The following is a 24,957-nucleotide window of genomic DNA, read 5'->3' as shown; positions in this document are numbered from 1 at the left end:
AAGAATCGCACCAAGTACAAAAAGGTGAAAAAGAAACTTCTTCGTCGACCTGAGGAGTTCCGCTACGTACTCTACTTCGCCTCAGCTTCAGGGAATGAGCTTGGCCTTGATATCATCAAAGGCTTGATAAACTGTGATACCAGTAATTTCTCATTTCATTCCTCCGTTAACAAAGAGGGTGGTAAATGTAATTTCTGTGTTGAGGTTGCGTTTGAATGTCATACTGAGGAGGCCACCAGAGCAGTGGGAGAACGATGGGCTGAATACAGACTATACGATTCACCACAACACACAGTGTCAGGAGTGGTGTCCATTGTGCGAAAGAACCAAGTGGTGAGTGACACAGCTTGAATAATGATTTGAAATATTTCAGAAATTGTTGTGCAGAACAATAATAACATTCTGTGCTTATGTGTGCGTCTTTCCCTGTGTGAACTTGAGTGTATAATCTACAACCTCAACAGCTTTGCTCAAAGTTGGTTTTAACCCTATTAAGCCCAAGCTATTTTGACCCCTCGCAGGCCCAAGGGGGAAGGTGGGCACATTGTGCCCCCCCCCCCTATATAACTTTTTTATTATTTGCTGTATCATCATCATATTTGGCATGTGGGTAGAGTAACTCATACTCTACATGACTGTACATTTGAATTTTCACAAGGTTACCCATGGAGGGCGCTATTTACCAAAATATAAAGACATACATAGGAAATATGCTAAAAACTTGATTTTTCTATGTAATTTCTTTATCCCCATTATGTCTTACTATAGACCAATCATTTTTATATTTGCCACAAATGATAGCCAAGTAGAATTTTATTATTTGTTATGGTTGAAATTTCTCAAGGTCACCACATGGGGGTGCTATTCATATCAACATAGTGATACATTGTGAGACCTGAGATGAAATGTTTGGGATGGGTACATGTGCAGTTATGACATTTCATATTTGCATAATACTGGAATTTTGAGATTGCAAATTGATAATATGATAAACTAATGACATAAGAGGCATAACTTGGGTGAAGGAATCAAAATAACTCAAAATATAAGGGCAATCTTTAGAAAATATTATTTTTTTCAATCATATCATATCTATTGTTTTATGCCTTTGTCACATAAAAACAAAGGCAATAATAAGAAAAACTTTCCAGAACCATAATTACTTCAAATTTTGCTCCTTCAATAAATTTCAGCCAAGAAACACCCATTTCATACACTGTAATGCTGTTAAATGAAATGGGAACAGAAAAAAGATGCAAACTCTGACTGATATGGTTGTCAGTTTATGGTTGCCATGGCAACCAGCAACATCAAATATAGCTAAATTATATATCAAAATGTTCGCAATATGATTTTAGGAAAAGTCACCGAATATGGTTGAAATCGGATTAAGGGCGAAGGAGTGGCAAACGAAAATCTGGTAGGGGGCACAATGTGCCCCCCCCCCTGGGCTTTATAGGGTTTAGACATGACCAGGTGCTCTATGATTGGATAAATCGTTCTGAAATGCAAAATCTTGTAAAAGTGTGATATCTAGTTAAGTATTGTTAGTGTAAAATAATTGTCTCCTTCCTATGATACAGTTAATCTTATGATGACTTGGTGTGTGTTTTAAATCTTAATCACCATGTCACTTAATTTATGCACTTGTATTATGTAATCAATCAGAACGTGTCTTTTGGTAAATTGTATATAGATTTTTCCTTGTGACATTTAGAACAAATACAATAGTTATGATGAGTCAAGCAATATTTTCTTTATTGTTCTTATGGCAAAATGATTGGACTCTACGGAGAAAATAGAACAGTTTCATGGTCGAATAAAATCAGATCGATTCGCTACAGTTACAGTTGTCAAAATGCCCCTTGAAGTAATCGTTGAACTTTGATTATACTAAAGACGCCATGTATCGAAAGGAGACGTCAAACTGAGTATCGTGTAAAGTACATGATTATTTATTTTGGGCATACACCTGTTTAGGGCACAAAACACGAGCATGGATGAAGTCATATTCATCGTCCCTCTGCTATTTCTCATACTATATCAAAATGAGAATGAATTATTCCCTTCAGAGTGGTGATAAATGATATTACGATATGAATCGAACGTGTATCAAAATAATGATCCCTTTTGTTCTGAGCTTCAAACCTCCAATCAACTGCGTGTACTTTTATCAACCACATTCTTCATGTGGATAATTACTTTCCTTTACTGTCAATTCATGTTCGTTCTATCAGCAATCTCTAGATATGCTATTATTGAAATGCGGAAGAACTGTGTCACGTGACTTGGCGGAGAGTGTGTGTTCGAGCAGTGTACTGCGTAAAGTAGCAATACGGGACTCACAATTTTACCCGGACTTCTATAAGATCCTAGGCGATGAGGCTTCGAACTGTCAGGTAAGAGCTTTTCACCACAGTTCACCAAAAAAAAAAAAAAATAATAATAATAATTTATGCTATTATGTACAGATTGCAGATGGAATGATACTTAAGTTATTTCAAAGAGGCAATGTATTAATTGGATGATAACATACTAAACAGTTAAACGGTTTTTCTTTGCCTCTTTATTTTATACAGAGAAAAAACAAGTTTTCAATGTTATTTTACTTGGAATCATAAAGGGAAATATAAAAACATAAAGAGAAAATACTGTTTTACTGCAGGGAAAGTTTCTCAAGCAGAGAAACAAAGTTATATCTAAAAATACAATAAACTGGTATGGACAATATCGTAGGTATTTTAAAATACCTCTTGTGACCATTATCACTGTGAAATTAAGGCTTAAGAGGGAAGATCATTATCCAGGTTCTTATGCAGTCGTCACGGAGAACATAATGTGATCTAAATCTAATGCAAGTTTGAGTGAAACCAGGGTCAACTTGTATTTGATGCCCTACAGCATGATCTCTTATTTGAGATGTTCATCTTAGATATATAATGTCCAGTCATATCTCATTGTTAAACTAGTTAATATGAAAAAAAAAAAAATAACCGAGAATTAAGAAGATTATTTTGAGCATAATAATGACGAAAGTCACCTAGCCTGGCTACAGAGCAATGCATTTTGACTAGCCGTATAAACAATTCGTCCTTCGGCCGCTACGAATAAACAGCCCTGCGAAATCAAGCTGGACTGCCCCCGTTCCTTGCTGCATACGCTCAGCAGATAGATCACAATCCCGTGTTAGCACCCAACGATTCATATGGAGTTTGTATAAATACTGCAATAAAAACATTCCTGTGATCATGAAATGCTGATGTGCTGATCTGACAGACTTTTTTTATGGGGGGGGGGATTGAGAAAACTGTAAAATCAAATGTATCTATTTTCATTATACCCGGTTATTTACAAGAATGCCGCTATATGAGATGTAAAATAACTATTAAATCGCCACATGTTATATCGCGTTCCTCAGTTCAAACTTGCCCAATGATAAATTTAGGTTGAATCATACTGAACAAATTGCCTAAGAGTAAACCACTCTCGGCACGGATATAGACCTTACCATGTCGTCAACTTAATGAACACATTTTCTGAGTCATTGTGGTATTATAATCCGATGGTTTTCACTAATTCACAAAAGATGAAGAGAGAAGGGGCATAATAACATAATTTATATATAATACAGTGCGAGAAGGGGTCTCGACCATTCAGCACCAGTGTAACTCCTTCATTATTTATCATTATTATTCTCGCACTATGCTATATATATATATATATATATATATATATATATGATATAAACATCTTGAGAATTCACGTATTGGCTCCACGAAGAAATGAAGAGTTTGTTTGCAAAAACCGATAAGTCCATATTTGCCAAATGGAGATATTTGCGATTAAAGGTCAAGAAAAATAAAGAGAATAATAAGAAAATTTTTGGTTCTTTTACCATAACTTCAAAAATATACCTTTATACGTAGTGACCAATATATCGTTTAAAAGGTTTTATTTTGTACTTTATGACAGAGACCATACTTCAAAATCTTCCAAAATGGACTTATCGGTTTTTGCGAACAAACTCTTCAAATTAAGAAATAGACTGGTAATGTATTTTTGGCCAACTTCATGTATGTATGTATATATATATATATATATATATATATATACAGTATATATCTTCTTCGAATTGTTGTACGGGAAAGCCGTGAAACGTCCGTTCACGATTTCAAAAGTATTATGGCCTGAAGATTCACCTGAGAAAGAAGTTTAATTCACCTACGAATGTATCTTTAGTTAACGGAAGCCTGGCGATTTGCCGAGGACGACCGTGATTTTTATTCTTTTTATTTATCTTATTTATTAATTTGTTTTTTGGGTTTTTTGTTTTTTATTGTTTTACTGGAGTACAAGAAGCACTCGGGTTCAAAGCCAGGGAAAAGCGGTTTGACTGTAGTGGCACAGTATTGCTGCTGCCCACCCAAACCCTTTCCTACAACGTGTTTATACAGTGAAGAATACCATACACACCAAGGGAAGATCGCCAAACACGAATATTTTGCAGGTCAGAAAGTTCGTTCAATATGAGGGGATTTCTCTCTCGCCGTTACGTCACCACTACGGAGAGGGATATCCCGTTATTTGGTGCAAACTCTCCAACACGTCAAAAGAAAAAAAAAATTGCATGGTAAACTTTGATGATGCAATCATAACAATCTAGAGACACACCAGACAACACAAAAAAGGCTGCAATAACAAATTTTGATCAATTAAAAGTCGCACATGCCATCCTTACATCTTCAAACGTCAACTATAAGCTTGATATTGAAATCACGATCTTGTTTTCCTCCACAGTGCGTATCAAAAAAGAAAACGTAATCCAAATTTGAAGGGCTTCTATTTTCTAATCGTCAGTAATGGAGAGCGCGATGTTGGTTGTGAGGATAGGGAAACTCGTCTTCTTTCCATTGATACCTGATTATTCTCACAAACATCATGCATGACTGAGCACATGAACTTAAAGTCAACAATGACAAATTGCACTTTTTCAAAGTTTGGGTGTTATAAGAGCAATGAACCATACTCACAGAAGTGATCAATGTGAAACGTAAGGGCACATGATTGTGTGGAGGAATGTTCTGTAGAGACCAATCGTGCGGATGAAGTGCTAGGAGAAAAGTTAGGAGTATTACCGTATTGCTTTATTCCTGGGATGAATCTGTTATTTGCTTTGGGAGTTTATATCATTTTCTTTTGAATAAAACTATTGATCTACTTATTGTATGCATCCAACATTTTTTTTCTTTCTGTTATCAACTCGATCGGGGCACTGCATAATCGGGTATGCTTTCCATGACGCTACACAATACATCAGGTAGTATTCTATCTTTATTTTACATTATGGCTACATTCTAATGCTGTCATGTTAATGGTCATTTACTGCTGTACGAACATACCCATCTTCAGCTAGAAAACAGGTTGGGCAACCAATAACTCTGTTCTTTACATTATCTTCTTTTTTTGGGGGAATGTCTTCATACAACATTTTTATTTTACTATTCTTGTGAGTGTGGACGAAGATTTGAACCATCATGTCGTCCCATTGGGACTTGCCCTTGTCAGTCCACTAAAAGGTCATTTCTAATTTCATTTAATTTCGCTTCATTTATTAAGTTTCCACACAAACCATACAGTGCTGTGTCTACAACATCCATCCATGACAAAGTAACACATATTATTATAAGAATATAAGTATATACAAAATCATGGCACAAAATCAAATGAAATCACGAGTACATTATATTCATAACGGATAGATACAATTGTGGTGATGGGAATCTTGCTCTTTGAAGAATTGTACTCATTCCGTGACATGCTGTTGATATGACCATGACAATATTGATCACAACTTGACCCCCCCCCAAGAAAAAAAAAACACAACAGCAACAACAACAACAAACAAACAAACAACAAACAAAACATTAAGTACAATGACCATGGAGGGGAATAATGGACAAGATTGATAATTTCCTTGAGCCACTGACTCAGCTAACAGGGCCTGTATACTCCTTTCGCTCTATATAGCTTTGTATAAATGAGAGTACCTTTTGCTGCTTTCAATTAAATCATTATCATCGTAACATAATCAGGTCGGGCTACCGTTTCCATAGTCTAGCGGGTGACGTATTTTTGGCCTGAATCACTCCTTGAGGGAAGCATTAAAAAAAAATCACCATCACCGAAACATACACCTTTTTGAACTCAAATCCTTAAAATAGGCTGATAGCGTGACGAGGTCAGTTTCGTCCAGAATATTGACACTTTTGTCAGAATTGCACCAATCTCAATATGCGATAGTTATAAACTGTACCATTTTGTTGTCTACGCGACATGAGATCTATGTGATTGTATGTTGCGGTTCTGAACGTCTGAACGTGCGTTTTGAATACAAGAAAAAGTTGTAAATAAAATATTACGGTAACAAAACCAATTCTACCCGAAATACGCTTTAGAATTGTCGCTATATTACGTTTCTCAATGTGCGATATCTAGAGTTTCTTCAAAGAAATAATCAGTACAGTTGGGTCAGATTTTTTAATGTAAATTTTCCGACGAAATAAGTTTCCCAATAATTCAACTTTGGGTTCTAATCCCCATGAAATCCCGATGGAATCAATTTTCTACTGATAAATAATACTCATATCTGCTCAGTTTTCTAGCTGTTTGCGTTTGTTATAATGCATAAGTCTTAACAATCTGTATTTTCCCACAAAGGGATAGGTCTCTATAGATCTCCAAATATACAATTGTGATTTGATACTCATCAAAATTATCTTGAATTGCGCCTTCCGGTCGTGAAAAGAGTACGAAATATCTATTCCTAAAACAGTGAGAGTAGATACAAATTCTACGTTTCTAAATTGTTGCACGTCCGTTTTGGGTGCAGTAGTGAACACAGTTGGACCAATTCGCATCATATTTGTTGTTGTTGAGCCACTGTTAACTCTGTTTAATATTTCTATTAATGTCTTCATACAATATCACTTGATTTTACTAAATCCTCTTGTGATTGTGAAAGAAGATTTTGCACGACCATTTCGTCCCGTTGGGTCCTACCATTGTTGGTCCACTAGAGCCATCTTTACTCATTGAACAATTTTGCTCATTTCTGTCCATGCTGTTTATATGACTCTGTCAATATTGATGAGAACCTGACCAAGAAATTAAGATGAAAAACCAAGAAAAAAATCCAAACAAAAGTAAGGACTGTCTTTAACTATAATGACCATGGAGGGAATAATGGGAAAAAAGTGTAACAGGATAGTTTTCCTGAGCCACTGACTCAACTCATTTTCATGCAAGCACTTCATATATGCACTTTTTCTCCTTTTTCTTTTTTACCCTCATTCTCCCCTACCTCTCTCTTTATCGCCATTCAGTGAGTGGTGACTTTTATAATTATTCTTACAATGTCGTATTGTTTAGACTATCATTTCTGAGGCCATTGTCCTCGTCAAGCGTTTGCTTGTGGTGATGGTCTCCTGAATTTCTGTACATCAAGAGTTGCTTCATTTTTCTTTGAACGACAGATATACGGGATCCTATATGTTTACATAAATATATATGCATAAAATAATGCTTGTTTGTTTTCAATTTGCATTGTGTCACAAAAGGAAAATGTTGGATATCTGAATTAATCATTTATTTGAAATGAAAATTGGCTGAGTCTGTATACTCTTTTTGCTATGTACAAAGGAGAGTACATAATTTCTGCTCCTTTCAACAACCTGATGATGTCATTTAGTGTTATCGTAACATGTGATCCTGTGAGCATTGTAAGTATGATGATCAACAATGACCACGTGACTGCTACTATGCACCAATGAGTAAGGAGTCGGGTTACTATTTCCACTGCCACGAGCATCCGTTCCTTTAGAATGGGATACAGCAGCATTCTATCCACCTTTACATTGGTCTCTTCGCTTCGTCTTCGATTATTCCTTCTCACCATTTTTACATGATTTCATTATTTCTTCGCCTTTAAGTCTTCACACTATCTTAATTTGCTTTCCTCCCTCAGATTGAAGATCTGACCTTAGGTTTTTCCGACAGTGATAATGATTTAGAAAAGGAGCCCTCGGTGGGAGGAGACTTGGCCCAATGGGTGTTTGCTCTGCCACGTCTTTCGAAGTTCAGTCTGAAATGTTCCTACTTGCCAGATAGTTTCCTCTCAACAGCTGTCGCCTCGGCATCATCGTGCCAGGTAATGTAGTCTTTGACTATAGTTGATATGAGTCATCTAGTGTGGGAAGCATGTATGATTCCTTCTTCGAAAATGAAAAAGAACCTAGTATGTGTGATTTATTTGTCGGCTGTAATTCCTTTGCAAATTAATCTCATTCTGTTTAACATTGATTACACAATGTTTGCAACTCTAGTCCTCCTCAGCATTATGACACTCAATGTATTAACAAAAAAAAAAATAGGTTTAGACACTTTTCTTGCAAGAGAAAGTGTATAAAAAATAAAGATAATCACTTCCGAAATACAATCCTTAGCCGGTGGGTTTTACACAGTCTTTACTTTTCTGGTGATACACACGTTCTCTACGATAAGTTTGATTACCGGTATTAAATTTCTGCTATGACACAAACAGTGCGCAACGTGGAGAGAGAGAGAGAGAGAGAGAGAGAGATTGGGAGAGAAAGACAGAGAGAAAGAGAGAGAGAGAGAGGGAGAGAGAAGAGAATGTGGGGGGAGGAGGAGGATAAGATCCTTATAGATGCGGTGATGTGGTAGGGTCGCTGTACTGTTATTCCCAGGAAATGAACATTGTGCACATTTTTTTATCTATTTATTTATTTATTCATTTATTTTCTTTCAGGAAAATTCTTTCCTCCTTTTCTCTTTTTCGTCGCTCCGTGAGTGGTGACTTTTATTATTATTATTACAATTTCGTTTTCTTTAGACTATCATTTCTGAGGCCATTGTCCTCGTCAAGCGTTTGCTTATGGTGATGATCTCCTGAATTTCTGTACATCAAGAGTTGCTTAATTTTTCTTTGAACGACATATATACGAGATCCTATAGTTGCTTGTTTGTTTTCATTTTGCATTGTGTTAGAAAAAAAAGTTGGATATCTGAATTAATCATTTATTTGTTTTAACTATCAGATTCAAATTATACTGTGATTAATTGGTTCGTTCAATTGACTTTGTATTTCATTTATGTATGAAAAAGAAATTCAGAAATCAAATAGACTCAATCAAAATTGACTGAGTCTGTACACCCCTTTTGCTCTATGTATAAATGAGAGTACATATTTCTGGTACTTTCAATAACCTGATAATGTCATTTAGTGTTATCGTAACAATAATTATATAATCATGTGAACATGGTATTATGACCACGTGACTGCCACAATGCACCAATGGGAAAGAAGTCGGGTTACCATTCCCACTGCCACGAGCATCCGTTCCTTCAGGTTGGGATACAGCAGCATTCTATCCACCTTTACATTGGTCTCTTCGCTTCGTCTTCGATTATTCCTTCTCACCATTTTTACATGATTTCATTATTTCTTCGCCTTTAAGTCTTCACACTATCTTAATTTGCTTTCCTCCCTCAGATTGAAGATCTGACCTTAGGTTTTTCCGACAGTGATAATGATTTAGAAAAGGAGCCCTCGGTGGGAGGAGACTTGGCCCAATGGGTGTTTGCTCTGCCACGTCTTTCGAAGTTCAGTCTGAAATGTTCCTACTTGCCAGATAGTTTCCTCTCAACAGCTGTCGCCTCGGCATCATCGTGCCAGGTAATGTAGTCTTTGACTATAATTGATATGAGTCATCTAGTGTGGGAAGCATGTATGATTCCTTCTTCGAAAATGAAAAAGAACCTAGTATGTGTGATTTATTTATCGGCTGTAATTCCTTTGCAAATTAATCTCATTCTGTTTAACATTGATTACACAATGTTTGCAACTCTAGTCCTCCTCAGCATTATGACACTCAATGTATTAACAAAAAAAAAAATAGGTTTAGACACTTTTCTTGCAAGAGAAAGTGTATAAAAAATAAAGATAATCACTTCCGAAATACAATCCTTAGCCGGTGGGTTTTACACAGTCTTTACTTTTCTGGTGATACACACGTTCTCTACGATAAGTTTGATTACCGGTATTAAATTTCTGCTATGACACAAACAGTGCGCAACGTGGAGAGAGAGAGAGAGAGAGAGAGAGAGAGAGAGACTGGGAGAGAAAGACAGAGAGAAAGAGAGAGAGAGAGAGAGAGAGAGAGAGGGAGAGAGAAGAGAATGTGGGGGGAGGAGGAGGATAAGATCCTTATAGATGCGGTGATGTGGTAGGGTCGCTGTACTGTTATTCCCAGGAAATGAACATTGTGCACATTTTTTTATCTATTTATTTATTTATTCATTTATTTTCTTTCAGGAAAATTCTTTCCTCCTTTTCTCTTTTTCGTCGCTCCGTGAGTGGTAACTTTTATTATTATTATTTTCTTTAGACTATCATTTCTGAGGCCATTGTCCTCGTCAAGCGTTTGCTTATGGTGATGATCTCCTGAATTTCTGTACATCAAGAGTTGCTTAATTTTTCTTTGAACGACATATATACGAGATCCTAAAGTTGCTTGTTTGTTTTCATTTTGCATTGTGTTAGAAAAAAAAAGTTGGATATCTGAATTAATCATTTATTTGTTTTAACTATCAGATTCAAATTATACTGTGATTAATTAGTTCGTTCAATTGACTTTGTATTTCATTTATGTATGAAAAAGAAATTCAGAAATCAAATAGACTCAATCAAAATTGACTGAGTCTGTACACCCCTTTTGCTCTATGTATAAATGAGAGTACATATTTCTGGTACTTTCATTAACCTGATAATGTCATTTAGTGTTATCGTAACATATAATCATGTGAACATGGTATTATGACCACGTGACTGCCACAATGCACCAATGGGAAAGAAGTCGGGTTACCATTCCTACTGCCACGAGCATCCGTTCCTTCAGAATGGGATACAGCAGCATTCTATCCACCTTTACATTGGTCTCTTCGCTTCGTCTTCGATTATTCCTTCTCACCAATTTTACATGATTTCATTATTTCTTCGCCTTTAAGTCTTCACAATATCTTAATTTGCTTTCCTCCCTCAGATTGAAGATCTGACTTTAGGTTTTTACGACAGTGATAATGATTTAGAAAAGGAGCCCTCGGTGGGAGGAGACTTGGCCCAATGGGTGTTTGCTCTGCCACGTCTTTCGAAGTTCAGTCTGGGATGTTCCTACTTGCCAGATAGTTTCCTCTCAACAGCTGTCGCCTCAGCATCATCGTGCCAGGTAATGTAGTCTGTGACTATAGTTGATATGAGTCATCTAGTGTGGGAAGCTTGTATGATTCCTTCTTCGAAAATGAAAAAGAACCTAGTATGTGTGATTTATTTGTCGGCTGTAATTCCTTTGCAAATTAAACTTATTCTGTTTAACATTGATTAAACATTGATTAAACAATGTTTGCAACTCTAGTCCTCCTCAGCATTATGACACTCAATGTATTAACAAAGAATAGGTTTAAACACTTTTCTTGCAAGAGAAAATGTATTAAAAAATAAAGATAATCACTTCCGAAATACAAACCTTAGCCGGATGGGTTTTACACAGTCTTTACTTTTTTGATGATACACACGTTTCTCTACGATAAGTTTGATTACCGGTATCAACTTTCTGCTATGACACAAACAGTGCGCAACGTGGAGAGAGAGAGAGAGAGAGAGAGAAAGAGAGAGAGAGAGAGAGAAAGGGAGAGAAGGAGAGAGAGAGAAGATAATGTGGGGGGGGGGGGAGGAGGAGGGATAAGATCCTTATAGATGCGGTGATGTGGTAGGGTCGCTGTACTATTATTCCAGGAAATGAACATTGTGCACATTTTTTTATTCACTTATTTATTTATTTATTTGTTTATTCATTTATTTTCTTTCAGGAAAATTCTTCCCTCCCTTTCTCTTTATCGCCACTCAGTGAGTGGTGACTTTTATAATTATTCTTACAATGTCGTATTGTTTAGACTATCATTTCTGAGGCCATTGTCCTCGTCAAGCGTTTGCTTATGGTGATGGTCTCCTGAATTTCTGTACATCAAGAGTTGCTTAATTTTTCTTTGAACGACAAATATACGGGGTCCTATATGTTTACATAAATATATGTGCATAAAATAATGCTTGTTTGTTTTCAATTTGCATTGTGTTAGAAAAAAAAATGTTGGATATCTGAATTGATCATGTATTTGTTTTAACTGTCCGATTCAAATTCTACTGTGATCAATTAGTTCGTTCAACTAACTTCGTATTCCATTTATGTATGAAAAAAAAAAACAGAAATCAAATCAAAACAATGAGAATTGACTGAGTCTGTATACTCCTTTTGTTCTATTTGGATAAAGGAGAATACATTTATTATTTCTGTTACTTTCAATAACCTGATAATGTCATTTAGTGTTATCGTAACATGTGATCCTGTGAGCATGGTAAGTATGATGATCAACAATGACCACGTGACTGCCACCATGCACCAATGTGAAAGAAGTCGGGTTACCATTCCCACTGCCACGAGCATCCGTTCCTTTAGACTGGGATACATCAGCCTTCTATCCACCTTTACATTGGTCTCTTCGCTTCGTCTTCGATTATTCCTTCTCACCATTTTTACATGGTTTCATTATTTACTTCGCCTTTAAGTCTTCACAATATCTTGATTCGCTTTTCCCCTTCAGATTGAAGGTCTGACCATAAGTATTTCCAACAGTGATAATGGTTTCCTGAAGCAGCCCTCGGTGGGAGGAGACCTTGCCCAGTGGGTGTTTACTCTACCACGTCTTTCGAAGTTCAGTCTGTCCTGTCCCTACTTGCCAGATAGTTTCCTCTCAACAGCTGTCGCCTCAGCATCATCGTGCAAGGTGATGTAGTCTTTGACTATTACTCAGTAGTTGATATGAGTCATGTAGTGTGTGAAGCATGTATAATTTCTTCTTCGAAAATGAAAAAGAACCTAGTATGTGTGATTTATTTATCGGCTGTAATTCCTTTGCAAATTAACCTCATTCTGTTTAACATTGATTAAACAATGTTTGCAACTCTAGTCCTCCTCAGCATTATGACACTCAATGTATTAACAAAAGAATAGGTTTAGACACTTTTCTTGCAAGAGAAAATGTATTAAAAAATAAAAATAATCACTTCCGAAATACAATCCTTAGCCGGATGGGTTTTACACAGTCTTTACTTTTCTGATGATACACACGTTTCTCTACGATAAGTTTGATTACCGGTATCAAATTTCTGCTATGACACAAACAGTGCGCAACGTGGAGAGAAAGACAGAGAGACAGAGAGAGAGAGAGAGAGAGAGAAGAGAATGTGGGGGGAGGAGTAGGGATAAGATCCCTATAGATGCGGTGATGTGGTAGGGTCGCTGTACTATCATTCCCAGGAAATGAACATTGTGCACATTTGTTTATTTATTTATTTATTTATTTGTTTATTCATTTATTTTCTTTCAGGAAAATTCTTCCCTCCCTTTCTCTTAATCGCCACTCAGTTAGTGGTGACTTTTATAATCATTCTTACAATGTCGTATATGTTTAGACTATCATTTCTGAGGCCATTGCCCTCGTCAAGCGTCTGCTTATAGTGATGGTCTCCTGAATTTCTGTACATCAAGAGTTGCTTTTTTTTCTTTGAACGACAGATATGAAATATGAAATTATTGATAATTCTGCGGATATAGCAAATGTGTTTAACACATATTTTACAACAATTGGAGAAAATATTGCTCAAGAAATTCCTGATACTGATAAACATTTTTCTGATTTTTTAAATCAATATAATATGAATTCATTATTTTTTACTCCTACCACGAGGTATGAGGTTACTGATATTGTATCTGGTTTGAAAAACAAAAAGAAAGTTCAGGTTATGATGATATAAGCAATATGATTTTGAAAGGACTTATATCTTCTGTTGCGGATCCTTTGGCACATATTTTTAATTTGTCAATGTTAACGGGTGTGTTTCCGGAACAAATGAAAATAGCTGAAGTCATCCCAATATATAAGAATGGAGATAAGTTAGATGTTAGTAATTATAGGCCTATTTCTTTATTATCTTGTTTGTCCAAGATTTTAGAGAAAATTATATATAAAAGGACGATGAATTTTCTAAAAATGTATGGCGTTATTACAGATTCGCAGTTTGGGTTCCGGGAAAAGCATAGTACCTGTCACGCTTTGTTGAATTTTGTTGACAAAGTAGCACATGCTTTAGACAATCACTCTCATTTGATTGGTATCTTCCTGGACTTCTCTAAGGCCGTCGACACCATAAACCACGATATCTTACTTTACAAGTTGTCTCATTATGGTATACGTGGGAAGGCATTGGAGTGGTTCATGAGTTATCTAACTAATCGCAAACAATATGTTTTTCTGAACAATTATAACTCTGATATGAGAGAACTTCAGTGTGGCGTGCCACAAGGCAGTTTATTGGGCCCGTTGTTGTTTATTGTTTACATTAATGATTTTTGTGCTTCGTCCTGTGTGTTATCGTTCATACTGTTTGCCGACGATTCAAATGTATTCTACTCACATGAAGACTCAAATACCCTTGTGCAGACAGTTAATTCTGAATTACAAAATTTATGTGAGTGGATACGAGCAAATAAGTTGTCTTTGAATATCCAAAAAACAAAATATATGCTTTTTAGTAACACTTTAGATAATTTGAATGTGGACATTTGTTTTGGTGACGCTGTCTTAGAAAGTGTTTCCCATATAAAGTTTCTCGGCTTCACAGTTGATAATAAACTTTCTTGGAAATTTCATATTGATAATGTCTGCAAGAAAATTTCACGTAATATAGGTGTTATTAATAGAGTAAAATTTTCCATTCCTCAACATTCTTTGTTTACATTGTATTCATCTTTGATATTGCCTTATTTAAATTATGGAATTTTGGTATAGGGAAATACGCATCAATTATTGTTGGATAGGGTTCTACTGTTACAAAAGAAGGCTCTTCGCATTATTTGTAATACCGTTCCATATTCTCATACAGATCCTTTGTTCTTTGATAATAAGATTCTGAAAATTAAAGATTTGTTTTTATTACAAATGGGGCAATTTATGTACACTTATAACAATAATTGTCTCCCGCTAATTTTTAACTCTATGTAAAAAACTCTATATAAAAAATGCACCTTCATTAAATTCTTTTAAAAAGAGATTGAACATGTTTCTTTTGAAGTTTTATAATGTAACCGAATGAATTTAATTTTGTAGGCACGTCATTGTCTTCTCTTCTTTCACTATAGGCTGCGTTCTCTTTGAGGCATAGATATTTTTTACTGCGTGCTAGTATTCCATACGTGCTCTAGTCCCACAGTTACAAACTCTACCGCTGGAAAGCACCTCGACAATATATCACTTTCGAAGACGCTTGGCTAATTGTCTCTGTGGGCTTTCGCCCTTGGTGATTGCATCAAAATTATTGAGGATTTTTTTTCTTTCTCTCCCTCTCTCTCTCTCTCTCTCTCTCTCTCTTTCCCCTCTTATTTGTTTCCTCTTTTCTCACATTTGCTTTTTTTTTCCTCTCTATTCCCGACTTTCCCAGTTTCCCGCACTCTTTGTAGTTGTAAGCTTTTCACCCCCCTTATTTCCCCTTTCCCAGAGGTACCCACATGATACAAGCCTGGTCTTTTGAGTGGGTACCTCCACTTTTTTTTTCGCAGAGTGTATATTGAATGTATGTATCTTTTTTGTACTGATTATGTAGATATGAACATGTTGTTAATCCTGTCTGGTTATGTATATATTGTTACTCCCGTGTCAAATTCATAATATTGTTTCTTGTACATTCTGTTGGAAAGAAAAAGTGAAAATAAAGTTTGAATTTGAATTTGAATTTGAATTTGAATATATGGGAACCTTTGTTTGCATAAATATGCCATGCTTGTTTGTTTGCGTTTTGCATTGTGTTAGAAAAAAAATGTTGGATGTCTTAATTTATCATTTATTTGTTTTAACTGTCAGATTCAAATTATACTGTGATCCATCTCCCCTAGTTCGTTCAATTGACTTCGTATTTCATTTATGTATGGAAAAGAAACTCAGAAATCAAATCAAATCAATCTAAATTGACTGAGTCTGTTCACTCCTTATGCTCTTTGTATAAAGGAAAGTATAATATTTTTGGTACTTTCAATAACCTATGATAATGTCATTTAGTGTTATTGTAACAATTATAATCATGTGAGTATGGTTAGTATGATGATCAACAATGACCACGTGACTACCACCATGCACCAATGGGAAAGAAGACGAGTTACCATTCCCACTGCCACGAGCATCCGTTCCTATAGAATGGGATACATCAGCCTTCCATCCACCTTTACATTGGTCTCTTCGCTTCGTCTATGATTATTCCTTCTCACCATTTTCACATGATTAAATTATTTCTTCACCTTTAAGTCTTCACAACATTTTAATTCGCTTTCCTCCTTCAGATTGAAGATCTGACCTTACGTTTAACCGAAAGTGATAATGGTATTCCAAATCAGTCCTCGGTGGAAGGAGACCTTGCCCAATGGGTGTGTGCTATGCCACGTCTTTCGAAGTTCAGTCTGACGTGTCCCTACTTGCCAGATAGTTTCCTCTCAACAGCTGTTGCCTCAGTATCATCGTGCCAGGTAATGTAATCTTTGACTATAGTTGATATGAGTCATGCAGTGTGGGTAGCGTGTATAATTTCTTCTTTAGAAAATGAAAAAGAACCTGGTATGTGTGATTTATTTGTCGGCTGTAATTACTTTGCAAATTAATCTCATTCTGTTTAACATTGATTAAACAATGTTTGCAACTCTAGTCCTCCTCAGCATTATGACACTCAATGTATTAACAAAAGAATAGGTTTAGACATTTTTCTTGCAAGAGAAAATGTATTAAAAAATAAAGATAATCACTTCCGAAATACAATTCTTAGCTGGATGGGTTTTACACACTCTTTACTTTTCTGATGATATACACGTTTCTCTACGATAAGTTTGATTACCGGTATTAAATTTCTGCTATGACACAAACAGTGCACAACGTGGAGAGAGAGAGAGAGAGAGAGAGGGGGGGGGGGGGGAGGATAGACACAGAGAGGGAGGGAGAGAGAAGAGAATGTGGGGGGAGGAGGCGGGATAAGATCCCTATAGATGCGGTGATGTGGTAGGGTCGCTGTACTATTATTCCCAGGAAATGAACATTGTGCACATTTGTTTATTTATTTATTTATTTGTTTATTCATTTATTTTCTTTCAGAAAAGTTCTTCCCTCCCTTTCTCTTTATCATCACTCAGTGAGTGGTGACTTTTATAATTATTCTTACAATGTCGTTTTGTTTAGGCTTTCATTTCTGAGGCCATTGTCCTCGTCAAGCGTTTGCTTATTGTGATGGTCTCCTGAATTTCTATCCATCAAGAGTTGCTTAATTTTTCTTTGAACGACAGGTATATCTGATCCTATGTTTGCATATGATATGTGCATAAAATAATGCTTGTTTGTTTTCGTTTTTCATTGTGTTAGAAAAAAAAAAGTATGTTGGATATCTGAATTTGTCATTCATTTGTTTTAACTGTCAGATTCAAATTATACTGTGATCAATCTCCCCTAGTTCGTTCAATTGACTTCGTATGTCATTTATGTATGAAAAAGAAACTCAGAAATCAAATCAAATCAATCTAAATTGACTCAGTCTGTACACACCTTATGCTCTATGTATAAAGGAGAGTATAATAGTTCTGGTACTTTCAATAACCTATGATAATGTCATTTAGTGTTTTGTAACACATAATCATTTGAGCATGGTAAGTATGATAATCAACAATGACCACGTGACTGCCACCATGCACCAATGGGAAAGAAGACGGGTTACCATTCCCAATTTTCTGATGATACACACGTTTCCCTACGATAAGTTTGATTATCGGTATTAAATTTCTGCTTTGACACAAACAGTGCGCAAGCGTAGAGACAGAGAGAGGGAGAGAAAGAGAGAGAGAGAGAGGGACAGAGAGTGAGATAGTGAGAGAGAGAAGAGAATGTGGGGGTGGGATAAGATTCCTATAGCTGGGGTGATGTGGTAGTGCCGCTGTTCTATTATTCCCAGGAAATGAACATTGTTCAAATTTTTTTTTATTTATTCATTTATTTATTTATTTATTTATTTTACTATTTATTTCATATTTATTTATTTTTCTTCAGGAAGGGGGAAGAAAAAGGACTGCTAGGGCATCGTAACACAACAGAGGCACGGACACACACGTACGTGTGGCGGGCCAATAAACAATGACTGATAAATATAAGAAAAGACTAAACAAATGATGACATGTTAATCTTAGCTGTAAATAAGCAAATCTAGGTTAATTGCTTCACTAAAATTAACAAGTTACCCAGGGTAAACGTTTATTTGAGTGGAAGGAAATCAAATACAATTGTCTTCAGAGATGTCAATGTTCGCATAATTTGGGGGATAACACATGCCGTGGAGGTACGTGAGTGCAAGTCCTCGATTTCAATGTGTTATACAGTATGTCCCCCCCCCCAAAAAAAAAAAAAATACAATCAAATTTTAGCATTGATAACACCCAATATGACTAAACTGTCTAAATGCTACTTCAGGGTCTTAAAATATAACATCTTAGCTCTATTTTGCAAAAAAAAAACAAAAAAAAACCCTCATTCAATTAAGCGGTCACAAAGAAATGTGAAAAGTTGTAAAACATGTCATGATTCTAATTCTTCCAAGTTTAGCACCTTCGATGATTCTGTGTGTGAATACAACAGACACAACCTGGAGGGAAGAGATTCTCGGCATCCTCTATAAAATTCCTCATTTCTCTTTAACCACTTAAGGAAATCGAATGGGGTTTTTCTGTAAGATGTGGACAATGAGTTATAGTTTCATACCTTGAATTCTTATTTGGATTGATTCGCTATTTTTAAAGATGTCATTGCGGAGGGTCCCGTTGCATTTTTTTTTTTTTGGGGGGGGGGGGGCATACGGTATAAGTTCACAAAGTGTTTGTTTGTTTGTTTGTTTGTATGTTTGTTTGTGTTTGCCCATATCGTGTGGATAAAATTATCATGTTAGGAGATAAATCTTCATCATTACAGTAAAATTTGTCATTTAAACAACTAGTGACGTCACTGGTTGTAGCTATTTCACCCCTTGAAGGGAGTGCACTGGGTGTCTCTTTGTTTTGTTGCTGTTGTCTTCTAACCCACATAAACCGGAAAAACTCGTTATAATGGGATGCTAGCGACCATGATATTTCTCTCATATAAAGAAATCTCGGATGCCCAAACACTGCAAATATGTCTACGACTACACAGTGCTGCGGCACAGAAGTCCCTTCTTTACAATGTAATGGAATATATATAATACAGGGTGGCCCAAAATCAATGGTCAGAATGTGGGCCGGACGGTGTTATTGTCGTCAGGTCGTCTCATTCACAATAGTAACGGACAATGACAATCACATTCCACACATTACGAACGTTACTGGTTCTATGGCAAGCCGAATTCTCACTGGTTTCGGTGTCTCTGAGAGTGCAAAATGATCACATTTTGAAAATTGCAAGGGTAGACAGAAATGATCCTAAAATCATAACTCATTAACCACAATTAAAGAACTTGGTGTCATTCTATTGGAAAAAGAATGGCCTTTCAAATAGTATGCAAAATAATAACATATTTGCTACAATACTGCTGAAATTAAAGATCTAAGGAGTTCCGTTCTTTCTGGAACACCCTGTATAATATTATGTGACCGTGCATCACAAAACAAACACAATTCGCACACCTTGATTTTACGTGAAGGCTCAAAAATGGTAAAATTGGTTTACCGAGTTAATCTTGACTTTTTCATGTTTTCTGAAAGAGCTATTCTTTTTCTACATCATTCTGTAATTTGGGATCATAACATGAATGGGAAAGTGTGTTTTTAGCAGCTTTTTTCAACAAACCATTTTTGGAGGAAAGTAGGATGATCAGGTATGTCAAGCCCGTTTTCATTTATTAAAATCCTTAACCCACTCTTCACTTTCAAGTCTAATAACTTTTGAAAGGATAATGCTCCTGCTCTGAAAGTTGGCATTAATCATGGACAGAATGTTTTAAAAGAACGTCTTTAATTTCAGTTTAATCGAATAATCTCTTCATTGTTGTTGCCCCGGTGGTTTACATCCTGTGTTTTATCCCTGTCATCGCACAGCTAACACAGCTTGGTAAAGATTAGCCGCTTGAATAGACGCTGTTTGCCTTCTTTCCAGTATTTAGATAGGTTATGGGGGTCGCTTTAAACTGAGTTATACATCAGTTTAAAGCTTAGAGTCTGTTCTTTCAGAATCTGCCTTTAACTAAAGATCCATGTCTGGCGACTTTTTGTTTGTTTTGTGATGCAGGGTCACATATATATTCAGAGTGAAGATATTTATATTATGACCTATTAGCAGTGATTATAAAATGAAAACTCTTCGTGTCATATCAAGATGGGATCTTGTCATCACTTCCTCGCTCACAAAGACCGGAATGGGCAAGGTGGTGGAGCAGTAATTCGCTCTCATAAATCACAAATCACTGTCTGAATGTAGACGGATACGAATACTACTCAAGTGTCTATGATTCTTCGACTTTAATACGAGGATGTCAGATCACAGTGACATGATACTATTATTGAATTTATTGGAATAATATTTTTCTTTCCTCTAAAGTGTTTATGCAACCAAAAGCGATAAGCTCAAAACATAATTGTCTTTGCAGCTGAATATGCATGGCGAAACATACACGAAATTTACGGTATGTGTTAAGCATTAGCATAAACATGGCAATCATCTCGCAAACTCTTGGAAGACCAGGTTATGTCAAAATGTGCTCATTGTATTAGTATGTATAAAAGGAGAGTGCCTTTTTGCTACTTTCAATAACGTCGTTATTAGTGTCATCGCATCATATAAGTGTGTTGATTACGTGAAAAAGAATGATAATAAAGTGTTTGGAGGGTTATGTAAATTCTTCGAAAATGAGAACGAACCGGGTATGTGTGATTTATAATTATGTCGGAACTTAATTCCTTTGCAAACAAATCTTATTCTTTTTTTTAAATTGATTAAACAATGATTGTTAATCTTAAAGTCCTCCTTACCATTATGATATTCAATATATGAACGAAAGCAATGATAAAGACACTTTTCATGCAATGAAAAATATACTGAAATGTAAACATAATCAATTCCAAAGTGAATAAACTTTATCCGGATGGGCTGTACATAATATTTACTTTTCTGATGACACACAGGTTTTTTTTTTTCTCCGACAAGTTTGATTATTAAATTTCTGCTATGAAACAAACAGTGAGTGCAAAAGCATGGAGAGAGCAAGAGAGAGGGAGGGAGTGGGAGGGGATGGAGGGAGAGAGGGGGAGGACTTAAGGGGAATCCCGAAATGCTTTTAGTTTTTAGTTTTAGTTTTAGTCCCAAAAAGAATAAAATACAATATAGATATGTTTTTTGTTAGGTTTTTGTGGGTTTTTCTTTTTTGCTTTTTTCGTTACATAGGAAAAGAAAGAGGACCACTAGGACAAAACAGACGAAAAGACACAAACGATGACTTTGACAAATTAATGAAAATAATGACTACTTGATGTTATAAATTTCGTCTATTGGTTTGAATAAAGAAATTTTAGATTACTTCATTATGTTTCATTCAAATTAAGAAAGAAGTTATTGCAATAAATGGAATTAAATTACATTTTTTCAGTGACTTTAACGATTGCAATAATTGATTATGATAATTTTTTTCAGTAACTTTAACGATTGCAATAATCAATTATGATAATTGGTCGAAATCGAAGTGGGGTTGTACAAAGAAAAGTATAATGGGACTTACATGAAAGCAAGCTTGTTCGGCTGTAAGCAACGGCGTAAATCCGTACTGAGGAATGGGGGGGGGGGGGGGGGTGATCACCATCACCACGATTACAAGCCCATAACCGGACCGGCGCAGCCTTTGGGGAGGGGGGTTAGGGGGAGAAGCTTGATCCCCCCCCCCTACACACACACACACTTTACAGGTATCGGATGTCCCACTCTTTTATATGAAATATAAAGTGGGAGGAAAGTAGCAACAACAATATGAAGGCTCTTTGTAATTGTTGTTGATTTTTTTTTTTTTTTTTTTTTTTTTTTTTTTGCTTTCGGCGGAAAATCAGACCTTAAATAAAGTATGAAGACATCTTTTTTGTGTTTTTGAAATATCTGTGAGAGGAAGTAGAGCGACCGAACGGGGGGAGGGTGTGTATGGAGGGGGGGGGGGGTATCCCTCTCCCACACGAGGAAGATTTTGCATTTTCAGATCTGAAATTCAGCGATCTCGTGCACACTTTTGGTGGGTTTTTTTTAATAAGAAAATGAAATATTCACAATATATTATTGAATGACTAAATCGTGGTATTTCAGCTCTTGCTCCGCCTGTGCGACATCACTGTGAAGGCCTACCAGTGGGGCCTGTCATCGGCGTAGACAGGATTTTATCTTAGGGGGAGCGGTTATGAGAGGGAGCGAAGCAAGCGGGGGGGGGGGGAGGGTATGGTAGGGGGTTTCCCCCTCCCACGGTGAAACCTTTTTGCATTGAAAACGTTGACATTTTACAGTCCAAAAACTGCCGTTTTGGGCTGTATTTTTTAGCTTCGGAAATTGAGGAGGGCCGCACCGGGCGCAACTGCTGTCAATCACTGGCAGCAACATCAGGAGAATGGCATAGGGATTAAATGCGAGCGAGCTTCAAAATTTTGACATATTACAGTCCCCCAAACTGCCGTTTTTGGCTGTATTTTTTAGCTTTGGAAATTGAGGGAGGCCGCACCGAGCTTCAAAATTTTGACATTTTACAGTCCCAAAAACTGCCGTTTTTATCCCTCCGCCAACGAAGTGGTCGGAGGCATTATGTTTTCGGGTCGTCCGTCCGTCCGTACGTCCGTACGTCTGTACGTCCGTCCTGTTTTGTTTTTGTCGATATCTCAAGAACCGTGTGGTGGTTTTACGTCCAACTTGGTATGAGGGTATATTCTGGGGGGATAATACTTTGTTTGGATTTTAGGGTCACGGGGTCAAAGGTCAAAGATCACAGGTTATTTTGTGAAAAAAAGGTTGCAAATTCATGTTTTTCTCCATATCTCGCAAATGGTTCAAGGTATCTTCATGGAACTTAGTATAATATGCTTGTTCCAATGGGCAGTGATTATCTAGGGCAGTTGGGGTCATGGTTAAAAGGTCAGGGGGTCAAAAGAGATCAAAATATCACTACTTTCCTTATATTTATGCAATGCCTGAAGGTTTTTTTTTAACTTGATGTATACATGTATTACCCAATATATATTCTGTTAGTGGAGCGGCATAGCCGAACAATTGTGCATTTTGTGATAAAAGCACCAAATTTCGTACACAGGTTGACAATCACGTTCAGATTAAATCTAGATATTGGGCCATCGTAAATAGCGCCCTCAACGTCCATGGCAGCCATTTTTCAAAATGGCTGCCATAAATGCCATGTTTTTGTAAAATTTGCTAATTTTAGAAGAGAAAAGTCAATAAGATTTTGGTTACAAATAGGAAATTACATTCAAAATAAATCTAGATATCGGGCCATCGGAAATAGCGCCCTCAACGGCCATGGCAGTCATTTTTCAAAATGGCCGCCATAAATGCCATTTTTTAAAAACATTTGCCAACTTCAGAAGGGAAAGCCAGTAAGATTTTGCAAACAAGTGGGAAATTACATTCAAAATTAATGTAAATATTTCGCCATTGTTGATTGCGCCCTCAATGTCCATGACAGCCATTTTTCAAAATGGCTGTCTTATGTGCCACTTCTTCGATGATTTTGCAAATTTCAGAAGGGAAAAGTTAATAAGATTTTGCCCTTAAATGTTAATCACATTCAAAATAAATCTAGATATTGGGCCATCGGAAATTGCGCCCTCAATAGCCATGGTAGCCATTTTTTCAAAATGGCCGCTATAAATGCTATTTTTTGTTTAAAAATGCAAATTTCAGAAGGGAAAGCCATTTTTTTTCTTTTTTGCAAACAAGCGGGAAATTACATCCAAAATAAATCCAGATATTGGGCAACTGAAAATTGCACTTTCAATGGCTATGGCAGCCATTTTTTTTTTAAATGGGCACCATAAGTGCCACTTTTTTATTTAAAGAATGCTAACTTCAAACGGAAAAGTCAATGAAATTTTGCTTATAAATGGGAAATGACATTTAAAATAAATCTCGATATTGGGCCATCGCAAATTGCCCCCTCAACGGTCATGGCAGCCATTTTTCAAAATGGCCGCCATAAATGCTATATTTTCGAAAAGATTTACTAAAATCAGAAGGGAAAGCCAACGAGATTTTGCGAACAGGTGGGAAATTACATTCAAAAGTAAACTTATTGGGCCATAGCAGATTGCCCCCTCAATGGCCATTCCAGCCATTTTTCAAAATGGCCACCATGAATGTCTTTTTTTTGTAAAGTGTTGCAGACGTCAATCAGAATTTCCACAAAGGTGGAAAATTACATTCAAACTGAATTTGAAAATAGGCCATCCAAAAGTGCACCCTAAACAGCCATAGCAGCCAAGTTTTAAGACAGCTGCCATGGATGCCCCCCCCCCCTCTTTTTTTGCAAAAATTTGCTGATGTCAGAAGGAAAAGTCAATAAGACTTTGCAAACAAGTTGAAAATCATGCTCAAAAATAAATCTAAGTGTAAGGTCATCTTAGAAGGCGCCCTCAGGTGTCATGCTGACCGCCATGGATGTCTCCTTTTTTTTAAGATATGCTAATTTCAGGGGAAAATCAATAAAATTTGTACATAAGTTTGAAAATCATATTCAAAAGAAAATAATAT

The 24,957-nt window shown here is 36.4% G+C and overlaps 1 protein-coding gene across 1 annotated transcript; it reads left to right on the top strand.

The window, feature by feature from the left end:
- Positions 1–2,249: 2,249 nt before the first annotated feature.
- LOC139719551 (uncharacterized) lies at positions 2,250–13,296 on the top strand. The gene is made up of 5 exons (XM_071630964.1): positions 2,250–2,399; positions 8,024–8,206; positions 9,572–9,754; positions 11,121–11,303; positions 12,733–13,296. The coding sequence occupies exons 1-5, from the start codon at positions 2,250–2,252 to the stop codon at positions 12,922–12,924; spliced, it is 891 nt and encodes a 296-aa protein (XP_071487065.1). The 3' UTR covers positions 12,925–13,296.
- Positions 13,297–24,957: the final 11,661 nt, after the last annotated feature.

Source organism: Diadema antillarum, unplaced genomic scaffold (assembly GCF_040938485.1).
Source record: "Diadema antillarum isolate AM-2024a unplaced genomic scaffold, OU_Dant_1.0 scf00000112, whole genome shotgun sequence".
Taxonomy (NCBI): Eukaryota; Metazoa; Echinodermata; class Echinoidea; order Diadematoida; family Diadematidae; genus Diadema; species Diadema antillarum.
Note: the sequence above shows the minus strand (reverse complement) of the source record. Positions and strands in the feature narration are given on the sequence as shown.